Below are 18,796 nucleotides of genomic sequence, written 5' to 3' on the forward strand. Positions count from 1 at the left end.
CAAAAACCATGAGATTAATGTCTCTTGATGTTCAGCCAAATCTGAACAAAACATAAACTTTGAGTAATTAGTCTGTATGTGTTTGTGTGCATGTGCATACCTCCACCTCAGTCTGGAACTGTTTGTGGCATATGTAAGCCTTCTGCCCTGATGACATCATTATTTAAATTAGTGACCACATGATTCCTTGAATTAAACAAAAATCTATTTCAAATATTTCAAGTTTGTAGTATTCTATCAAAGTTGGTCTTAATAGCTACTTCTAGGACTAATTATTCACTTTAGAGTGTGGTATTACATAAGTTTGCCTTGACTACATGTATCAGGGAAGCTTTAAAATTAAGTTGAATAACTATTGCTCTGCCTGAGAGGATTGTTTAATGACAAAGAAAAACACAACCTAGTCCCTTCTTTCACCAAGTAAAATAATATGGTGCAGTGGGCCTTTCCACAACAGATTCTTGTTCAGACAGAACTATTACCTGTTTAATAAAGTTTTGGCCTTTGATATGAAACCTTAGGAAGTTCTGTAGAGCATGGTTGAGTTTTCAGAAAGGCACATACATCCCCCAGTGCCATTGTACCACCACATTTAAAGAAATAAAATCGTCCACCTTAGATAGTGAGCTCTTAGAGATCAGGAGCTGTGTTACTGCTTTCACAGGTTAAGTGCTGGGAAAGATGGGCCAGCCCAGAGATAGCAATTGAGTGATAGATGTGTGCAGTTCAAAAACCCAACTGCATTTTCATTAGGAACAAGGAGAAAATAACATGCAGATTTTATTTTATTTCAAGGAGAGCAAAGCAACACTATTGTATTGAAAATGAAACATTAATTTTCATCCATTTTTCTTGTGTAATAAGATGGCCTAGGAACAAAATGAGAAAACCGTAAACATTTAAGATAGGAACTAGGCATTCAAGGCAAGTTTAACCTATATTTTCACTAAAATCTAATTTAATAGTGATTTAGAATAAAGGCTGCATTTTATTAAGTTTTATTTTCTTGCATAAAATACCAGTAGATAAAGAATTGCTGTTCATGTAGAAAAATACACTGATAAAATAATAGATACTTTTTTTTTTTGGTTAGGATATACAGTTTTAATTGTATTTAAAGCGTTTTTATGAGTCTTTCTCTTTTTGCCTAACTCAGTTGTTGAAAATACCCAGGCTCTTCAAGAATATGCTCTTCTTGCCCTAAATGTTCTTTTATATTTCAGAACTGCCTGCTGGTTGGGAGAAGATTGAAGACCCTGTCTATGGTATCTACTATGTAGAGTAAGTGCCCATTCACAATCCACACATTAGTTTATACCTCTCTATAATTATGTACATTTGTGTTAAGTACAGCCTGACATCATTATAAGGCACAAACCAATTAACAATATTAATTTTATGATGAAAATATGTATGCATATTTTAATGAATGAGAAAATATTCAATAAATCTGAAAATAGCAAATCATATTATTAAATTCACATGGGCAGGATCCATGTCTGTTGTTCACCACTGCATCACAAAGGCCCAACATGGTCCTGGCATATGGCAGGTACTTAATGAGTGTTAGTTGAATGAATGAGTGGATGAGAAAAGCCAGGATTCAGTAGACCAGATGAAGAGGGATTGTTTATCTTTACAAGGAGTATCTGATTTGTCTACTTTTTGTTCTACCCAGATCTGAACTCCTTAGCAATTACTTCTTTATTCATTCATACATTCCAAAAGGTTCAGCCATGGTAATTTATGAAATGTTGCCAGGATTGAGGAGGAAATGGAGAACTAGCCTAGGATGCAGACTTTGTGTGTTTCTTTGTTTCTCTCTTGCCTGAGGTTCTTGTTTCCCATTTTTAAAAGTCTAAAACCCTCGTGACTTCTTTACTGTGTGCCTTATTCTAGCATTGGGCTCCCGCTTTTTCCTTTCATCATAACTATTGATTGATAGGATGATACTAAAAGAAACCCAAAGATTAGGACATTGAAAAAAAAAAAAAGCTTTGTATTATATAATTTCCTCTGAGAACTAATAAAAGTTCCTTCAAAAGAAGCAAATGCCATATAAATGTTGTAGAAACATAATCTTACCTGCCACACTGAAGATGTAACTGTCATATTTTCTTTCCTTTATGCTGCTGGTGATGAAAAGTCATTTGTATAATACCCTGGTGATATGAACACAAGACGAAAAAAGTGCCAGGCCATAAAACAGATGCCCAGCATCTTATTGTAAAAATTATGAGTTCAATATAGCAAGTGTCCTTGGCCAGTACTGACTTTTACCTCCACTTTGCCTAACAAGAGGGATTGGTAATATGGGGCATCAGAGAGGCAAAACTTGGCTCTCCCTCTGACCCTCAGAAAATAAATTTCTTTTGTGTGCCCCAAAGATCATCTTTCTCACAGATGTACTGTGTGGTTTTTGCTGTTTGAAGCTCATTTTGAATTGTCCCTCAACTAGTTTATGCATTAAGAGAGAGCAGGAACAGATGACAAAAGCTTTTATGGGTGAAGACACTAGTTTGAGAGGGCAAGTTGTTATCTTACCACACAGTTCTCTGTGTGTCTTTTCAGATTCATGTGCCTGTTAATGGTAGACCATTTGTTAGAATGAAATTACTACAAGAATTAGGAAATAAACATGTAGGCCTTTAATAGAAATTAAGAGCAATCAGTCTATCCTTTCTATTGATAAGGCTGCTTAAAAAAATAAAGCCTAGCTTTTTAAAAAACTCAAGAGTTCTAAATAATCAAAAGAGTATGCTTCTAAATTTCTAATAAACTATTATTTTGAATTAAGAAAAATAAGTCTGGGCATGGTGGCTCATGCCTATAATCCCAGCATTTTGGGAGGCCAAAGCAGGTGGATCACTTGAGGTCAGGAGTTCGAGACCAGCCTGGCCTACATGGTTAAATGCCATTTCTACTGAAAATACAAAAATTAGCCGGGTATGGTGATGCACGCTTGTAATCCCAGCTACTCGGGAGGCTGAGGCAGGAGAATTGCTTGAACCCAGGAGGCAGAAGTTGCAGTGAGCCAAGATCGCGCCACTGCACTCCAGCCTGGGTGACAGAGAGAGACTCTGTCTCAAAAAAAAAAAAAAAAAAATGTATATTTATGTGTATATGCTTGTGTGTGTGTATATATGTGTGTATATATATATACACACATATATATGCACCATATATATGTAAGTATACATATGTATACATGTATGTATGTATATATATACAATTAGTTTTGTAGCCCTCTAAGTGTTTGAATCTTTGTCATTTTGAGCACATCACATCTACTTAGGTTAACTTTATTTGGAGTCTCTCTGCCTAAGGCCTGTACTTTTAATTATGCCTCTATGTTTAGTGATCAAAATAGTTAACAGATGTGAGTCGAGTTCTTTGTTTAACTTCATTGTTTGGATGAATGCTTATGCTTCTGTGAACCCTACTGCAAACAGTTACACAGCAGTTCTGGCATCGTATGTTACAGACAATGTCACATAGCCACTTTAATCTTATTTCTCAATAATTCCTTAATCTACTTCTTATTGAATTAAAGCAGCTTCCCCTGTCAGGTGGTATCTTGGACATTTGGAGGGGGTCAGTGGTTAAAATCCTGGGATTTGAAAGCAGACAACCCTGAGCTTGCATGCCTGTTTCCTGCTTACTAGCTATATTATGCTAGGTGAAGTATTTAACTGCCCAGACACTTACTTTCCTTATTCATAAGATATGAATAAAAATAGGACTTACCTCCTGGCATTTACTGAGGACTTTTAAATAAAATGCATATAAAACTGGTAGCCCAGTGCTTAGTGCATATAAGCAGCCAGTAATGGAAACTTTTCATTTTTATTTCCTCTTTCTAACTGAGCATTTTAACACACAAGGGTTAGCATCTCAGACCACCTGCTCTACTCAGTTTGATTCCAGGGACTTGGTCTGATTGGCATTTTGCTGGTGGGATGAAGTGTTTCAAGCTGAATACTATTTGCTGTCTTCCCCAGCCACATCAACAGGAAGACACAATATGAGAACCCGGTTCTAGAAGCCAAACGGAAGAAGCAGCTTGAGCAGCAGCAGCAGCAGCAACAGCAACAGCAACAGCAGCAGCAGCAGCAGCAGCAGCAGCAGCAGACAGAAGGTTGGCCTCTTTCCTCTAGGCTTTTTCTTGAGCAGGGGAGCATGGGGCGAAATCTGAGCACTGACACCCTCGTGTGGTCAGAACTGGCCTCGATGATTGAGTCCTCTCTTGCCACACTGAAGAGTTGATGTCCTGTGGGGAGGAAGAGAACCCCCTCTCCATGTTCCTTTGGATGGCCAAAGTGGAGATCCTAATTCGAAGGCACCCAAATCTCCATTTTAATTTAGAAAGGAGCATCATTAGATCAGAGAACTTTCTGATGGGGGAGGAAATCTCTTGCCCCCGCAGTATTTGCATTGCAACTGGTAGCTAAATCCAAACCACTTTTAGCATTTTTACTTTAAGTGGAGTTACTGGGCATGAAACTAACTTTTAATTTTAGGAACATTACATGTAAAGAATCAGAAAGAGCTGGTAGTTTTGGGTGCTTTTTAAAAATTACAGACTAATTCATGCTCTTTGTAAAAATATGGACAATTCGGGAGTATAGAACATTAAATTCTCCCCTGCTTGCCCCCTTCCCATTCTCAGAGATAAGCCCTGTGCAGAAATTTTCTAGGGATATACATATATGCATATTTTAACAAAAATCTGATAATAATTTATATATATATAGTATGTATGTGAGACCTGTTTTCTCACTTTTTATTTCTTGCACATATTACTAAGTTGGCTAATATAGATTTAGCTTATACTTTTTAATGGTGACATAATGTTCCATTTCATGAATGCCTCTGCTTTATTTAGCCATTCGTTTATTACTAGATACTCTGGCTTTCCCCAGTTTTTCATTGTGATCTTTTAGAATCATGGGCTTAATACTCCCCTCAATATAATATGTGAATATCAAATAGAATATCAAGTGTAACGCTTCTGTTACTATAATATTGAATATAATAAATATAAACCATATACTATAGGTTGGCAAACTTTTTCTGTAAATAGCCAGATAATAAAGATTTTAGGCTTCGCGATTCATACAGTCAATCTCTGTTAGAACTATTCACCTCAGCCATTGTAGTATGCAAACAGCTGTAGACAATATGTAAATGAATAGGTGTAGCTGTGTTCAAATAAAACTTTATGGGCACTGTAATTTGAACTTCATGTACTTTTCATATGTCACAAAGTATTCTCCTTTTTATTACTTTTCAACCATTTGAAAATATAAGTTATTCTTGGCTCACAGGCTGTATCCAAACAGGAATTGGCCCCAGTTTGGCTAGTGGGCCATAGTTTGCCAACCACTGCCCTGGACTGTACAATTTAGAGAGAGTAGGTATGTATGTCTGTGTATGTTCACCTACTGAAATGTTATCTACCTTAGTCTCTTTTCTAGCTAAAAAGAACTCTTCTCATATACATTTAGTGGGTACAAGTGCAGCTTTTGACACATAGGTATATTAAGTGGTGGTGAAGTGTGGACTTTTAGTGTAACCATTACCCAAATAGTATACATTGTACCCATTAAGTAATTTATCATCCTTCATCCCCCTCCAACCCTTCCGAGTTGCCATGGTCTATTGTTCCACACTCCATGTCCATAAGTACACATTATTTAGCTCCCACTCAGAAGTGAGAACATGTGGTATTTGGCTTTCTGTTTCTGAGTTGTTTCACTTAAGATAATGGTCTCTAGTTCCATTCATGTTGCTGCAAAAGACATAATGTTATTCTCTTTTTTATGGCTGAACGGTATTCCATGGCATACATACCACATTTTCTTTATCCACTTATCCACTGATGGACACTTAGGTGGATTCTGTATCTTTGCTGTTGTGAATAGTGCTGCAGTAAACATACAAGTGTAGGTATCATTCTGATAGAATAATTTCTTTTTCTTCAGGTACCCAGTAGTGGGACTGCTGGATTGTATGATGGTTCTGTAGAGGTTGCAGTAATTTACATTCTCACCGACAGTGTATAAGCATTCCCTTTTCTCCACATCCTTATCAACATCTGTTATTTTTTTCTAAAAGGAATTTTTTAATGTATCTTTCCTGAGCTGATAAAACTTGGTAGTGTTAGAAAGTGCAGTTTGCAAATGAGAATGTACAATTGAATATGTTAGCTGAGCTGGAAGTGATTCTGGGGTGCCATCTCAAGGGTCACTCACTGTGAGTTATGTCTGGCCTTCCAAGTGAATAAGACTACAATTAGGACCCAGGAGTATTTGTGATAGGTCTCATTTGGATTCAGAGATAACAGAAGAGCATACCCTTAGCAAACTGCTGAAATTTACCTTCATCTTCCTCCCTACCTAGGACAAGCTGGCCTCAGCAGCCCAGCTCATGTCTCAATCACATTAGAGAAATTTCTCCCTTATACAGCTGCCATTAGTTGACTGTATGTCTTTCCTGACATTTTTTAACTGACTTCACTTTGGACTTTCCAGCCAAAGAGAACTGGAGTTCTTATTCATTATATCGTAATATTTCTTTCCCAAAATGTCTTAGACAAGAAAAAAAGAGCTTCATAGAATGAGGTCAGATAACAACTTCTTTTTAATCTAAGCTATCTGCCCTTGGTTTATTGCCTTGAGTATTATTAATAATAAGGTGAATCATAAGTAACTCAATGAGCCATTTGAAGGAAAAATAGGAAACTTTCTTTTCCTTTTCATAGAATGGACAGAAGATCACTCAGCCCTTGTGCCTCCTGTTATTCCAAACCACCCTCCAAGCAATCCAGAGTCAGCCAGAGAAGCTCCACTTCAGGGTAAAGTACTTGTCTTTCTAATTGTGTCATGGTTTAACTCAAAATCTAATTTTTTTTAAAGGTATTTTGAAAAGTGGAATCTTGTAACTCCCAAGTCATTCCTTTGATAGTGAAAACCGTAAATAATGAAAACAATGATAAATGTGTTGTTAGACTTGTCAAGAAAAATTAGGAATCTTCCTGAATAATTTTTTTCCAACTATTTGTAATATTTTAAAAATAAAGACTACTTGTTAAATGATCATTCAAACCAACGTTTCTCAATCTCAGCACCATTGCCATTTTGGGGTAAGTAATTCTTTGTTGTGTGGGTTTGTCCTGGGCATTGTGAGATGTCCCCTGGCCACTAGATGCCAGTAGCACACAGCCCACCTCTCATTGTGACAAGGAAATTGTCCCCAGACATTGCCAGATGTCTTTGGGGAGCAAACCCATCCCAGAGATAGGAATCACTGACTTAGAGACCACAGATATTTAATAGTATGTTAAAAAAGATAAATCTGAAACTCAGCATTAGATATTTCAAGAGTCTAGCCAACATATTAGGTTTTGTCTAAGACTTTCCTATAAATGCAAATGGTTTGATATTGTGTTTTCAGTTCTCATTCCCTATTCTTGCTGCAGTTTTCGTATATATGCATGTTTACAACGTTTCAATAGGTCTTGTTTGTTTACATTCACACATAGGATGAGGCCTTTATAGAGGATTATTCTTGAAAATTGGAAGCTCCAGAACCTTGCAACTTTCAGGCCTCCTTACTCTTAAATTATAGAAAATATTTGTGTTTAGTTTTCTTTTTCTTTTAAACAAGCATCATGTTTGACAGAGTTGGGGAATGTTTGTGGTACAGAAACAATAAAAATATTATAAAATTTGTCTTCCTTTCTACATTTTAAAAGAGATTTAATTGTGTTACATATAAAAAGAGAAGTAGAATAATTCATTTCTTTAATTTTAATTCATTATAATTTTCATAAGAAAGAAATTGTTTCTCTGCCAGCTGACATTGTCACTAGATTAGAATTAGTATCAATTTATGTAAAATAATTTCTTCTGGCATGAATATACTTTTTAATGGTGATAATGGCTTTAATAAAGATAGGATATAGTAGATAATAATGTTGATTAATATCAACATAACTGTGGTGTCCTCACTTTTGTGGGGTTTTTTGTAAATATAAAATTCCTTCTGTAGGCTCATGCCTTCTTACCTTCCCCTCTCTCACAGTAAGTTAGCTTCCTTTCAGTTCTTTTAACCAGCAAAACTGTGAACCGCTTCTGAGCCTTTGCAGAGGCTGTTCCTTCTGTTCGCAGTTGTCTTTTCCTCCTACTTCTTACTCTGCTAACTCCTGTTCATCTCAGGTCTTTGCTAGATTCCCCTACCATGTTTACTCTTAACCATCCTGTACTTCACATTTATGAAATTTAACCATTATAACTAGGTTCATTTGTGTGCTATTATTTAACAATAGTTTCCTCATTAGACTTTAAATCCCATGGAGGCAAGAGACTATGATTCTCTGTTTTTTTGTTTTCTCACTGCGAGATAATCCCAAACTAGGCATAATCCCTTGATATCCATTTTCTGATGACATTATTATTGAGTGAAACAGTATCCATCCATCTATCCATCCATCCATCCATCCATCCATCCATCCATCCATCCATCCACATATACATATAGAATAGCCAACCAGACTTTCTTACATAATTGTCTTAGAAATTAAATAAATTAAAGCTGTAAAGGTTCAAGTTCTGGGTGCCAAGTGCTTAGTGCACCAACTAAGAATTGAGATGGTATTTATCTGTATTAGACACTTCATCTCAGATTCTTACTTTTCTTTCACTCAGCCTTTTTTTCTTTTTCTTTTTTTCTCTTCTTCCTTAGTTCCTTGTATCTCTTCCTTGTTTCCTTAGTCATCTAATGATTGACTAAGACATCCACTGGTGTCTTCGTTCAGGCTGCTATAACAAGTTGCCATAGACTAGGTGGCTTAAACAACAAACATTTATCTATCAGTTCTGGAGACTGGGAAGTCAAAGATCAAAGTGCTGGCAGATCCAATGTCCAATGAGGGTGCACTTTGTGGTTTACGGACGGCCATTTTCTCACTGTGTCCTCATGTAGTGCAGAGTAGAGAGAGAAAGGACTAGCTCTCTTCCTCTTCTTATAAGAATAAGCCCATCATGTGGGCTCCACTCTCATGATATAATCACCTCCCAAAGGCTCCACTTCCAAATACCATTCAATAGCGTCTGAAGGTTCAGGCTCACTGAACTCTCCTCGAGATTGACTCGTTTATTCTTACCACCCTTCTACTGCGTAGTCTCTCTGTTGATCCACACGTTTCAAGCACCTTTATAATCTTTGGAATATAACTGATACCAAAGAAACCATATCAATAAGTTAAAATCCATACCATTTGGCTCCAAGCTGTGATTTCAATAAACATTAACCTAGACTTTAGCTTCATTGGTTATAACTCTGGGTTACCTGCCTACCGGTTAAGTGTCTTGATTAGCCATCTGGTGTCTAGTGTCTTGTATCTTGGGCAGTATCTAGTGTTGATAGACTGTCAGGAAGAAGCCATATAGCTAATTTGGTTAGATTGTTTGGTAGTAATTTTGCCAAGTTCACAGGCCAGCTAAATTCTCCCCTGACCAAGAGTGTACTTCTAATCTCAGCAAGTGATAATTTGGAGATTTGCTGTTATGAAAACTCTCCAGCTTCAAGCTTATGCTTGGAGAGAGATTTTTGCAGCTACCCCTCCACCACACTCACTCTACCACCACCGCCATCAAAACAATAACTCACTTATTGAGCTCTTATTATGTGCCAGGTACCTTCCTAGGCACTTTACCTACATTATCTGCCATGGTTGTTTCTCACAACTATCATGTGAAATAGGTATCATCATTACCTCCATTTATACTTGTGATACTCAGGCAGAGAGGTTTAGTAACTTGCCCAAGGCCATATAGCCACTAAGTAGCAGAGCACAGATTTGAACACTATACATGAGGAATAGTTTAACTTCTGGTTGAAAGGTTTTTGGTTGTTTTAGTTTTTGTGGGATACCTCATTTGTGTAGTCTAAATCTATGCTGTTCAGTATGGAAGCCACTGGTTACATGTTGCCATTTAAATTTAAATGAATTACAGTTAAAAAATCAAAAAATTAAGTTTTTCTGTCTCACTAGCCATATTTTAAGGGCTCGGTGGCTACATGTGACTAGTGGCTGCCATATTGAACAGTGCATTTCCATCATCACAGAAAGTGCCATTAGACGGTACTGGTCTAGGGTATTTAAACACTAGTGTCAAGAAGTGACATTTCTTTCCCCTCCCCCCAGCCTGGCAGGGAAACATGCACCTAAGGTTCATTCAGGTGCAGAGTTTTGGGCCAAGACCCAGAACATCTTGATCAGTGAGTCTAAGGAAGGAACTGAAAATGAGTACATTTTAAAAAGCTACCCAGCTGATTTTCCCTGGGTAAGACACAACCAAGTCTTAAAACTGGTGACTGGTAAACAGAGGTTAGGATCTTAGAAAATTACATGTACCACAGGGCTGCAGCTGAGAGCTCCAAATTCCACTGCTTATGGGGTGAAAAGCATTTCTTTCCAAAAGCTACATTAACTAATGATCCACCCATACGTAAAAAGTAATAAAATGTGCATAAATGTGAAACCCTCTGATCTTCCTTCCCTTGTTAAACATTGGAAAAGGAAGTCAGTCGTATAATTTCAAAGCTCTGCTCATGTCTTTATTAAGTTAACATTCTCAGCACAAAATATGCTAATGTATTTTTTTTTAATTAGATAAACTGCCAGGCACATTTTCACATTTTCTAACTTAGCCTATAATAAGAGTGAAAAGCTCCAACAACCAAACACCTCTTTTCAGCCTTCTCAAAGATGTGATAAATACCATTTCTGTGTGCTTTTATTTGTTCATTCATTCTCTCACTCAACAGAAATTTTTGGAGCACATAAAATGTACCAGACAATATTCTAGATACTTGATATACATATAAAAATCCTCATGGAGCTAACGATCTAGTGGTTTTATGTACCTGCACATCAATGCCACTCATGCATGGGAGTGAGGGACAGTAAGAAAACCAAAGCAATAAGTAAGATGTATATTCTGTTGGAAGGGGTAAATGCTAAGGACAAAAATAAAGCAGGAGAAAGGGATTGGGAATGTTGGAGGTACCGCAATTTTTAGTAAGGTAGTTAGGGAAGGTCTTGCTGCGAAGGTAATGGCTGTTGATGTCTCTGCATAACTGAAATGTGTTTCCCTTCAGGGCCCTGGAATGCCCTAGCAGCACCTGCCACAAGAGTGTAGGCCAGTCACCCTCCTACCCCTAAAGTAAACTTAGGGGGTTATCTTACCTCACCTCAATTTCCATCTGATAATTGTCTTGGCAGCTGTCTCCCCAAAGCTCTTGGTGCAAGTGACACCACCCTCCCAACGCCTTGGCAGATGACTTTGCATGGTGAATCCTTCTAAGTCTTGCCTTTCTTTAGCCACTGTGACAGGGCTGTAGTTTGTCAAGCTTCCAATAAGCTTTGGGACTGCGCTAGAGAGCAGGTTAGTGAAAGGACTTCTGATTGCAGGTAATTTAAAAGAGCCTTCTTTGCAAGAGCCAGAAACTTTTAAAATATGCAATTAAAAATTGTATGCATGCCCAGAGACCTTTTAAACTCTTTTAGATATAACTAACCAAAAATAGCTTTCTTTCCTAGGTGCCAGACTCCTAGTGTAGGGGTGTAGGGAACTAATGTCTCCCTCTTTCTCTCTCTGTTTTTGTTTTGGATAACATTTTTGATAGAAAAGAAACAGGGCAGATGGAGAAGCTGTGTGTGGCAAGGACAGGGTATAAGAAGTAAGTAAAGTTAGATGAAAGAAGCTGCTCATGAAATTAGGTCTACTACTTGGGATAATCAGAGAAGTTCCAATAAGTTTCTCAATTACAGAGAAGTGCCTAGTAAAACCAAAAAGAAAATGTTTTGGTTTATGTTCAAAATGTTATTTGTGAATGTATCAAGAAAACTCAATAAAACCTTAGGTAGCATGTTTGGAAGTAATTTAGCTATATCTCTATCTGTAAATTTATTTTATTTTTATTTTTTTTTGAGACAGAGTTTCGCTCTTGTTGCCCAGGCTGGAGTGCAATGGCGCGATCTCAGCTCACTGCAACCTCTACCTCCTGGGTTCAAGTGATTCTCCTGCCTCAGCCTCCCAAGTAGCTGGGATTACAGGCATCCGCCACCTCATCTGGCTAATTTTTGTATTTTTTTTTTTTTTTTTAGTAGAGGCAGGATTTCACCATGTTGACCAGGCTGCTTTCGAACTCCTGACCTCAGTGGTCCACCTGACTCAGCTTCCCAAAGTGCTAGAATTACAGGCATGAGCCACCACACCCAGCCTAATTTATTTTAAATAAGACAGCTGAATTTGGAGCTGTGTGGCTACTGTTGGTAACTACTTAGTTTAGGGAATTTTTTTTTTTGTGGGGTTTCTTTGTTTTTTTGGTTTGTGTTTTTTAAAAAAATATCCTAAACTTGTTTTAAACAGTGAATCTTAGCCGAAGGCATGCGTTGGCTATTTCACAAATTTAATAAAAGATGCAGATAAATAGGAAAAAATCAGTTGAATTTAGAATTCAATTCAAAGTGATGACCCTTAATTTTGAAAACAGTCATTCTACATTTTTATCAAATTATTATTTGTGACTATAATATGTTTTCTGGTATTATCTGTGCATTTTCAGCCTGGATTTTCTGTTTGATTAAAACTAAAGTTTTTGTTCTGTTGGTTTTTCAAGTGGAAGCCAGGCCCAAAGCAGCACATCAGAAGCCGTATAGCAAAATAAAATTAAAACAAAACAAAAGACACAAAACAGACCAGTTCCATTTTCTGTGAAGGGGTTTGTGGCAGCTCAATTCCTGTTAAAGTGCATGAATGGAAACCAAGAAGTGTGTCACCTAACAGGGACTAGTTTCATCCCTCTCTTGTAGTTTCTTTTGGACCCTGGAGTTGACATACTCAATGCTTTACCTCCCTCCGTCAACACTGGGGCCTAGGAACATCGTTATTCCTCAAATTAAGAGAGGACTTTCTTAAGATGCTATATGCCCAAAGGCTCTAGGGCATAAGCTTGAAGAATTATCTATATGTTGTCTCAAATCTTGTTTAATTCTCCTTTTCACCAATGGTGACATTCCTTATGCGTTTCTTATTTTAATCCAGGCAAACCCTTTTTTACACGAAACCCTTCTGAGTTGAAAGGCAAGTTCATTCACACAAAGCTGCGGAAAAGCAGTCGTGGCTTTGGCTTCACGGTGGTTGGAGGGGATGAACCTGATGAGTTTCTCCAGATCAAGAGCTTGGTCCTAGATGGTCCTGCTGCACTGGATGGCAAGATGGAAACAGGTAGCGTCAATATGGCCTTAGTGTGTTCTGTGTGGTGAGACTCCAATCCAGAACATAAACGTGCAATCATGATGTTTGGTTTGAGCAAGACCAAACAACGTCATGATTGAACAGGTTTACACTTTTAAACACCTTGAGAATGAGCCAGGTCTCCACATTATATAAATTCATCGCTTGGGACAGATTAAAACCTGTGAAGTCATTTTAACTTTGGGAAACTGTTTGAGTACAGTAAAGCAATAAGTTACTAAAAATGTAGATCCCCATTTAAATAAATGAATTCTAAACTTGGATTTCTGCAGTGAGATTTTTTTTTTAGGAGAAAGCTCCAATGTTCTCTGAGTGATTATTATATTCTCATTAGCAGGGAAGACACTAGGTGCTGAAAGAACACTTTATTAACTGTTAAAATCAGTAATAGAAGCAGTTTATGCCCTATAGTATCACACTCACATGCAGTTTCAGTTCAGCTTTATATTGGTGGAAGATATTATAATACTGATGGCAATTTTCTGGGTGCTGTTTTCTTAACCCCCACACTCTTGCCTTCTACAGGGGATGTGATTGTCAGTGTGAATGACACCTGTGTTTTGGGACACACACATGCTCAAGTTGTGAAGATCTTCCAGTCCATCCCCATTGGTGCCAGCGTGGACCTTGAACTCTGCCGAGGTTATCCATTGCCTTTTGATCCAGATGACCCCAATACAAGTTTAGTGACCTCGGTAGCCATTTTGGATAAAGAACCAATTATTGTGAATGGGCAAGAGACCTATGATTCACCAGCTAGCCACAGTAGTAAAACAGGCAAAGTCAATGGCATGAAGGATGCCAGGCCAAGCAGCCCAGCGGACGTGGCTTCAAATAGTTCTCATGGTTATCCTAATGACACTGTTTCTTTGGCTTCCTCCATAGCCACTCAGCCGGAACTCATAACTGTTCATATTGTCAAAGGGCCAATGGGCTTTGGTTTTACTATCGCAGACAGTCCTGGTGGGGGTGGCCAAAGAGTGAAACAGATTGTTGACAGCCCACGGTGCAGAGGCCTGAAAGAAGGGGATCTCATAGTGGAAGTTAATAAGAAGAACGTGCAGGCCCTAACTCACAACCAAGTGGTGGATATGCTGGTTGAGTGTCCTAAGGGAAGTGAGGTCACATTGTTGGTGCAACGAGGAGGTAAGTAGGTTTGTTTTGTTCTTTGAATTTTTTTTTTATCCCAAATTCATTGCTTGACTTACTCATCTTCAGATGACCACTGGGGGCTTTTTAAATGTGTATTCCTTAATGTTTGTTTTTATTTAAATGTTTCAAAATGCCTACTGATTTCTCCAAATACTAACCTCTTTAGCATAAAAATTGTGATTTATACATTATGACAGACATATGCAGTTAGAGTGATACTTTAAAGCAGAAATCAGATTGTGCCTTTTTAAAACGTTAAGATTTAAAAGCCTAAGTTGGGTGTGGTGGTACCCACCTGTAGTTCTGGCTGCTTGAGAGGCTGAGGCAGGAAGATCACTTGAGCCCAGGCATTTGAGTCCAGACTGGGCAACATAGTGAGACCCCATTCTCTAAAAAGTTTATATATATGTATATAATAATAACCTTTATCCTTTAAATCTCCTGAAATTGGACTGCATAGCCTGCAAAATGTGGCTGTGGTCACTCCAAACTTGTCTCATGTTCCTCTCCTCCATCTGATGGTACTTTAGCCACACTGGCTGCTTTTATGGAGCTCGTTTAATGCTTCAAGCCTTTTCTTGCCTCGGGCCCTTTGTATTTACTGTCCCTTCTGCCTGGAATGGTCCTTTCCCAGCTCTTCCCAGCTGGCTCAGTCTCTTTCAGGTCTCCTTATGAGAGAGGGCTTCTCCCATCACTTTATCTAAAGTAGCTCCCAACACTTCCATATAATCTTTAATCACATTTCTTCATAACCTTGATCATCATCACCTTTTTAGCACAAGACATTATTTCATGCTTTTATTTATTTTTCATTATTTGTCTTTCATTAGAATATAAAGCTCCGTAAAGCCAGGGCCCATGTATGCATGTGGACAGCTGTTATCCCCAGCATTTAACACAACACCTGACTCCTTTTAGGTATTTATGAATCAATAGGTATTAAGTGAATAGGTATGTGATTATTTCCATTTGGCAGAAACAAGAGGTCTGCTAATCATATTAAACACTTCCCTCAACATGCTCATGTTTAGTAGTTGAGGATCTCAGAGATCTGGATTATTCTAAATCTCGAGGAATTAAGCTTCCTCCTTTCTCCTTGACTCCATATTCCACCCTCTGCCTCACCAGAAAACACAGGACGTCACACTAAGCAATATTTTCCACCATATTGAACTGTCTTGCTCCTGGAATATATACTTATATGTGATTAGTCATGACTGATAGTTTTACACAGTGGGCCTGAGAATGGCTGTTTCCCTGATCCTTGCCACCATGATTTGTTTTGTGAACAACATATTCAGGCCTTTTGAAAAGAGATCAAGAACCAGACTTTGACTTGCTTTTGGTTTGTTGCAACAGAGGAGCTCATTTGTGTCACAGCAGCCAGATTCTCATGTTTTCATGAATCTATGTGTTCTGCGATCAGAATAGCTGGGGTCATTTGAAGGAAACCCAAAATACAGAGCAGCTGTCTATGTGAATCGAAATGCTCAATGAGCCTGGCTTAGGCAGTTATAAAAGGCATTGTGCAAATTTTATTTTTTTAAAAATGTCATTTCCACTAACTAATTTTCAAGTCTGTTCTTGTACCTAGATCACTTGACTGCTCAGAGAACTGGTTTTAAACAGTAGCCAAGATGTATGTAGTAGGAAATGACTTGGGTAGAAGAATGATTATGACAATAATGATGATGGTGATGATGAAACATGGCACTTATAGAAGAATCAGTGATACACAAAGCACTTTCATACCTGCACGTGCCTCTCCTCTGATATTTGTCACTTCCCTGTGAAGTAGGAAGGTGCCACCCCACAGTAGTTCTGAGCTGTTCACCCTGGCTTTGTGGTTTCCAGTCCAATGTTCTGCCCTACTTAACTGAATAACACTGATTTTTGTATAATTGCTTAATACTGTGGCTGACAACCTGGAAACTTTCAAATAATTCTTGGTACATCAGGTGCACCTCTGATTCAGCCACTGCTCATTTGACAGACACATACCACCTTGTTCTCCTAACTCATCTATCCTCTTTCTCATTTCTGTTATTGATGTGTTGTTTATTATCCCATTAGATTCACTTCTAAGGAGACCAAACATAAAGTTTCATTATAGCCAACTAACTTACACACTTATTAGAACCATATTGTAATGAATTCACCTAAGCCAGCAAACAACTGATTATAGAAACGTACTCCTTGATTTTATTTTTTATTTTTATTTTTGAGAGAGGGTCTCACTTTGTCACCCAGGCTGGAGTGCAGTGGTGCCATCTCAGCTCACTGCAGCCTCAACCTCCTAGGTTCAAGCGATCTTCCTGCCTTAGCCCCCCAAGTAGCTGAGGCTATAGGTGCATGCCACCACTCTCGGCTGATTTTTGTATTTTCAGTAGAAACGATTTCTCCATGTTACCCATACTGGTCTCGAACTCCCGCGCTCAAGGGATCCACCTGCCTTGGCCTCCGGAAGTGCTAGGATTACAGGCATGAGCCACCACGCTTGACTATACTCCTTGATTTTAAATATGTTTGCATTCTCTCTTCTTAATTCCCAATGCCATCTTCTTATTAATGCTGTTGCATTTTATAACATTTATATGAAAAATCCAGAATATATTGCCATATTCATCAACATCTACATGGTTTATTTCAGAACATGAGTAATTTAAAATCACTGTGACATCAGCAGTCTTTAAAATACACCATATGTCTTGTGTTTAATTTATGTATAGGATAGAAAGTTTGTACATCTGCAGTTGGCAGGCTAGCACCAGATACTATTAATCTTTCTGGAAGGCATATAAATATATTTGTTTCTGCCATACATTAGTTGCTTGAATCAGGGCTGACATTTAATCATCTATTGTGTATAGTGGGGACGTAATGAGAAGGCTTGATAAAGGTACTTCAAGACAACAGCTAGGTTGAATGAGAAAGTAAATGGCCACTTCACCGATTGTTTCTAATGAATCTGATTTATTTTGTAACTACTAGTAAGATGACTGATAAACTCACCTACACTGTTCCACGAGTCTCAGGAATTCCTGTCGTGAGGTTGTGGCTTTCTATGCTTTAAAGAACGGGCCATTTTTACTTTGGGACAGAACTGGCTGCTATGTCTGTAGCACCCATTTTAATTCCTCATCTCTAGAGCTCATTTTTGACATTTATTCTTACCAAGATCTAATACATTTCTTTTTTAGTATTTTTAGTCCATCCCCCTTCCCTCATCTGGAAATCGAGCTGAAGGTTGAAATATCATTTGTAAATGTCCAGGGTCAGACAGTTTCCTGAGTCAGGCTTAGAGCTGCTGTGCAGTGTTCATCCATACTCCCAAGTAGCTGAGACCAGTCCTGATTTGCTTACAAATCTCCTCTTCATCAACATCTCCCTGCTTGCCAGTCGATCACTCAGGTTTTTAAAGGGCAGCTCCTCTCTGTGTCTGGCTCCCCTCTTCCAATTGTGTGTCCTTACTCCTTCTACCTCTGCTGTCCAGTCAGGAAAGTGCTTTTTACCCTTTTATTTTGAACACAGCATCTGCATTCAGAAATCCTGTCACCTGACATCAGTGTGCATCTAGAGACTTCTTTGAAGTGTTTGGAAAATCAAACTAGTTTGTGGATTTTTATTTTTAATTTGTAAAAGCTATCGAACTTGTCCCATAAGGATTTTTTACTTTTTTTAAAAAAAGGCTCATGTAGATAGTGTAACTACCTGTGCCCCTCTGTGTCAAATATTTTGGATATTCAGCAAATTCACACCTATCAGTAGGTGTGACACTCTTTAAGATGTAATTTCATGTTGAGTCACAACACTCTGTTTCAAGAAAAGATTTGGCAACCCTGTATGCAAGTGAAGATCCTATGTTTTACTTTTGAGAGAAGGCATGTATTAAAAAGAAAACTGAACTTGGGATACCAGGAGCTGACCTTGAGTACAAACTCTGCCCGTAAGCTGCTGTATATGCTTGAGAAGGGTACTACTTCTTACCCTGACACTTATTTTTTTAATCTAAAAGATGAATGTTTTGAGCTAGAGAATCTTTCAGGCACTCCATTCTGGCTCAAATTTTATGCAAGGGATGACCTTATTGTTGTATAGAGGAAAGACCACAGGACTGTGGAGCCAGAGGATGCAAGTTGAAATCCTGGCTTCTACTTTACTTGCATTGTGACTTTAGGCAAGTCACTTGCCTTCTCTGAGCTTAGTTAGACTTCTGAAAAAAATGGGCATGATGTACATAGATTAAATAAGGTAGCATTTGTGCCAGTTCCTGACATAGTAGTCATCACATGATAAAGCAATAGTGGCAGTTGGGT

General features: G+C 38.2%; 1 protein-coding gene across 39 annotated transcripts in view; it reads left to right on the forward strand.

The window, feature by feature from the left end:
• The window catches only part of MAGI1 (membrane associated guanylate kinase, WW and PDZ domain containing 1), a 678,789-nt gene that overhangs the window by 589,476 nt on the left and 70,517 nt on the right, over positions 1 to 18,796 (forward strand). For all 39 annotated transcript variants that reach the window (XM_054550292.2, XM_054550294.2, XM_024244055.3 and 36 more), the window contains 5 exon segments: positions 1,224 to 1,281; positions 4,002 to 4,138; positions 6,764 to 6,856; positions 13,116 to 13,298; positions 13,854 to 14,474. In XM_054550292.2, coding sequence (XP_054406267.2) covers positions 1,224 to 1,281; positions 4,002 to 4,138; positions 6,764 to 6,856; positions 13,116 to 13,298; positions 13,854 to 14,474 — 1,092 coding nt within the window.

This window comes from Pongo abelii, chromosome 2 (genome assembly GCF_028885655.2).
Source record: "Pongo abelii isolate AG06213 chromosome 2, NHGRI_mPonAbe1-v2.0_pri, whole genome shotgun sequence".
NCBI lineage: Eukaryota > Metazoa > Chordata > Mammalia > Primates > Hominidae > Pongo > Pongo abelii.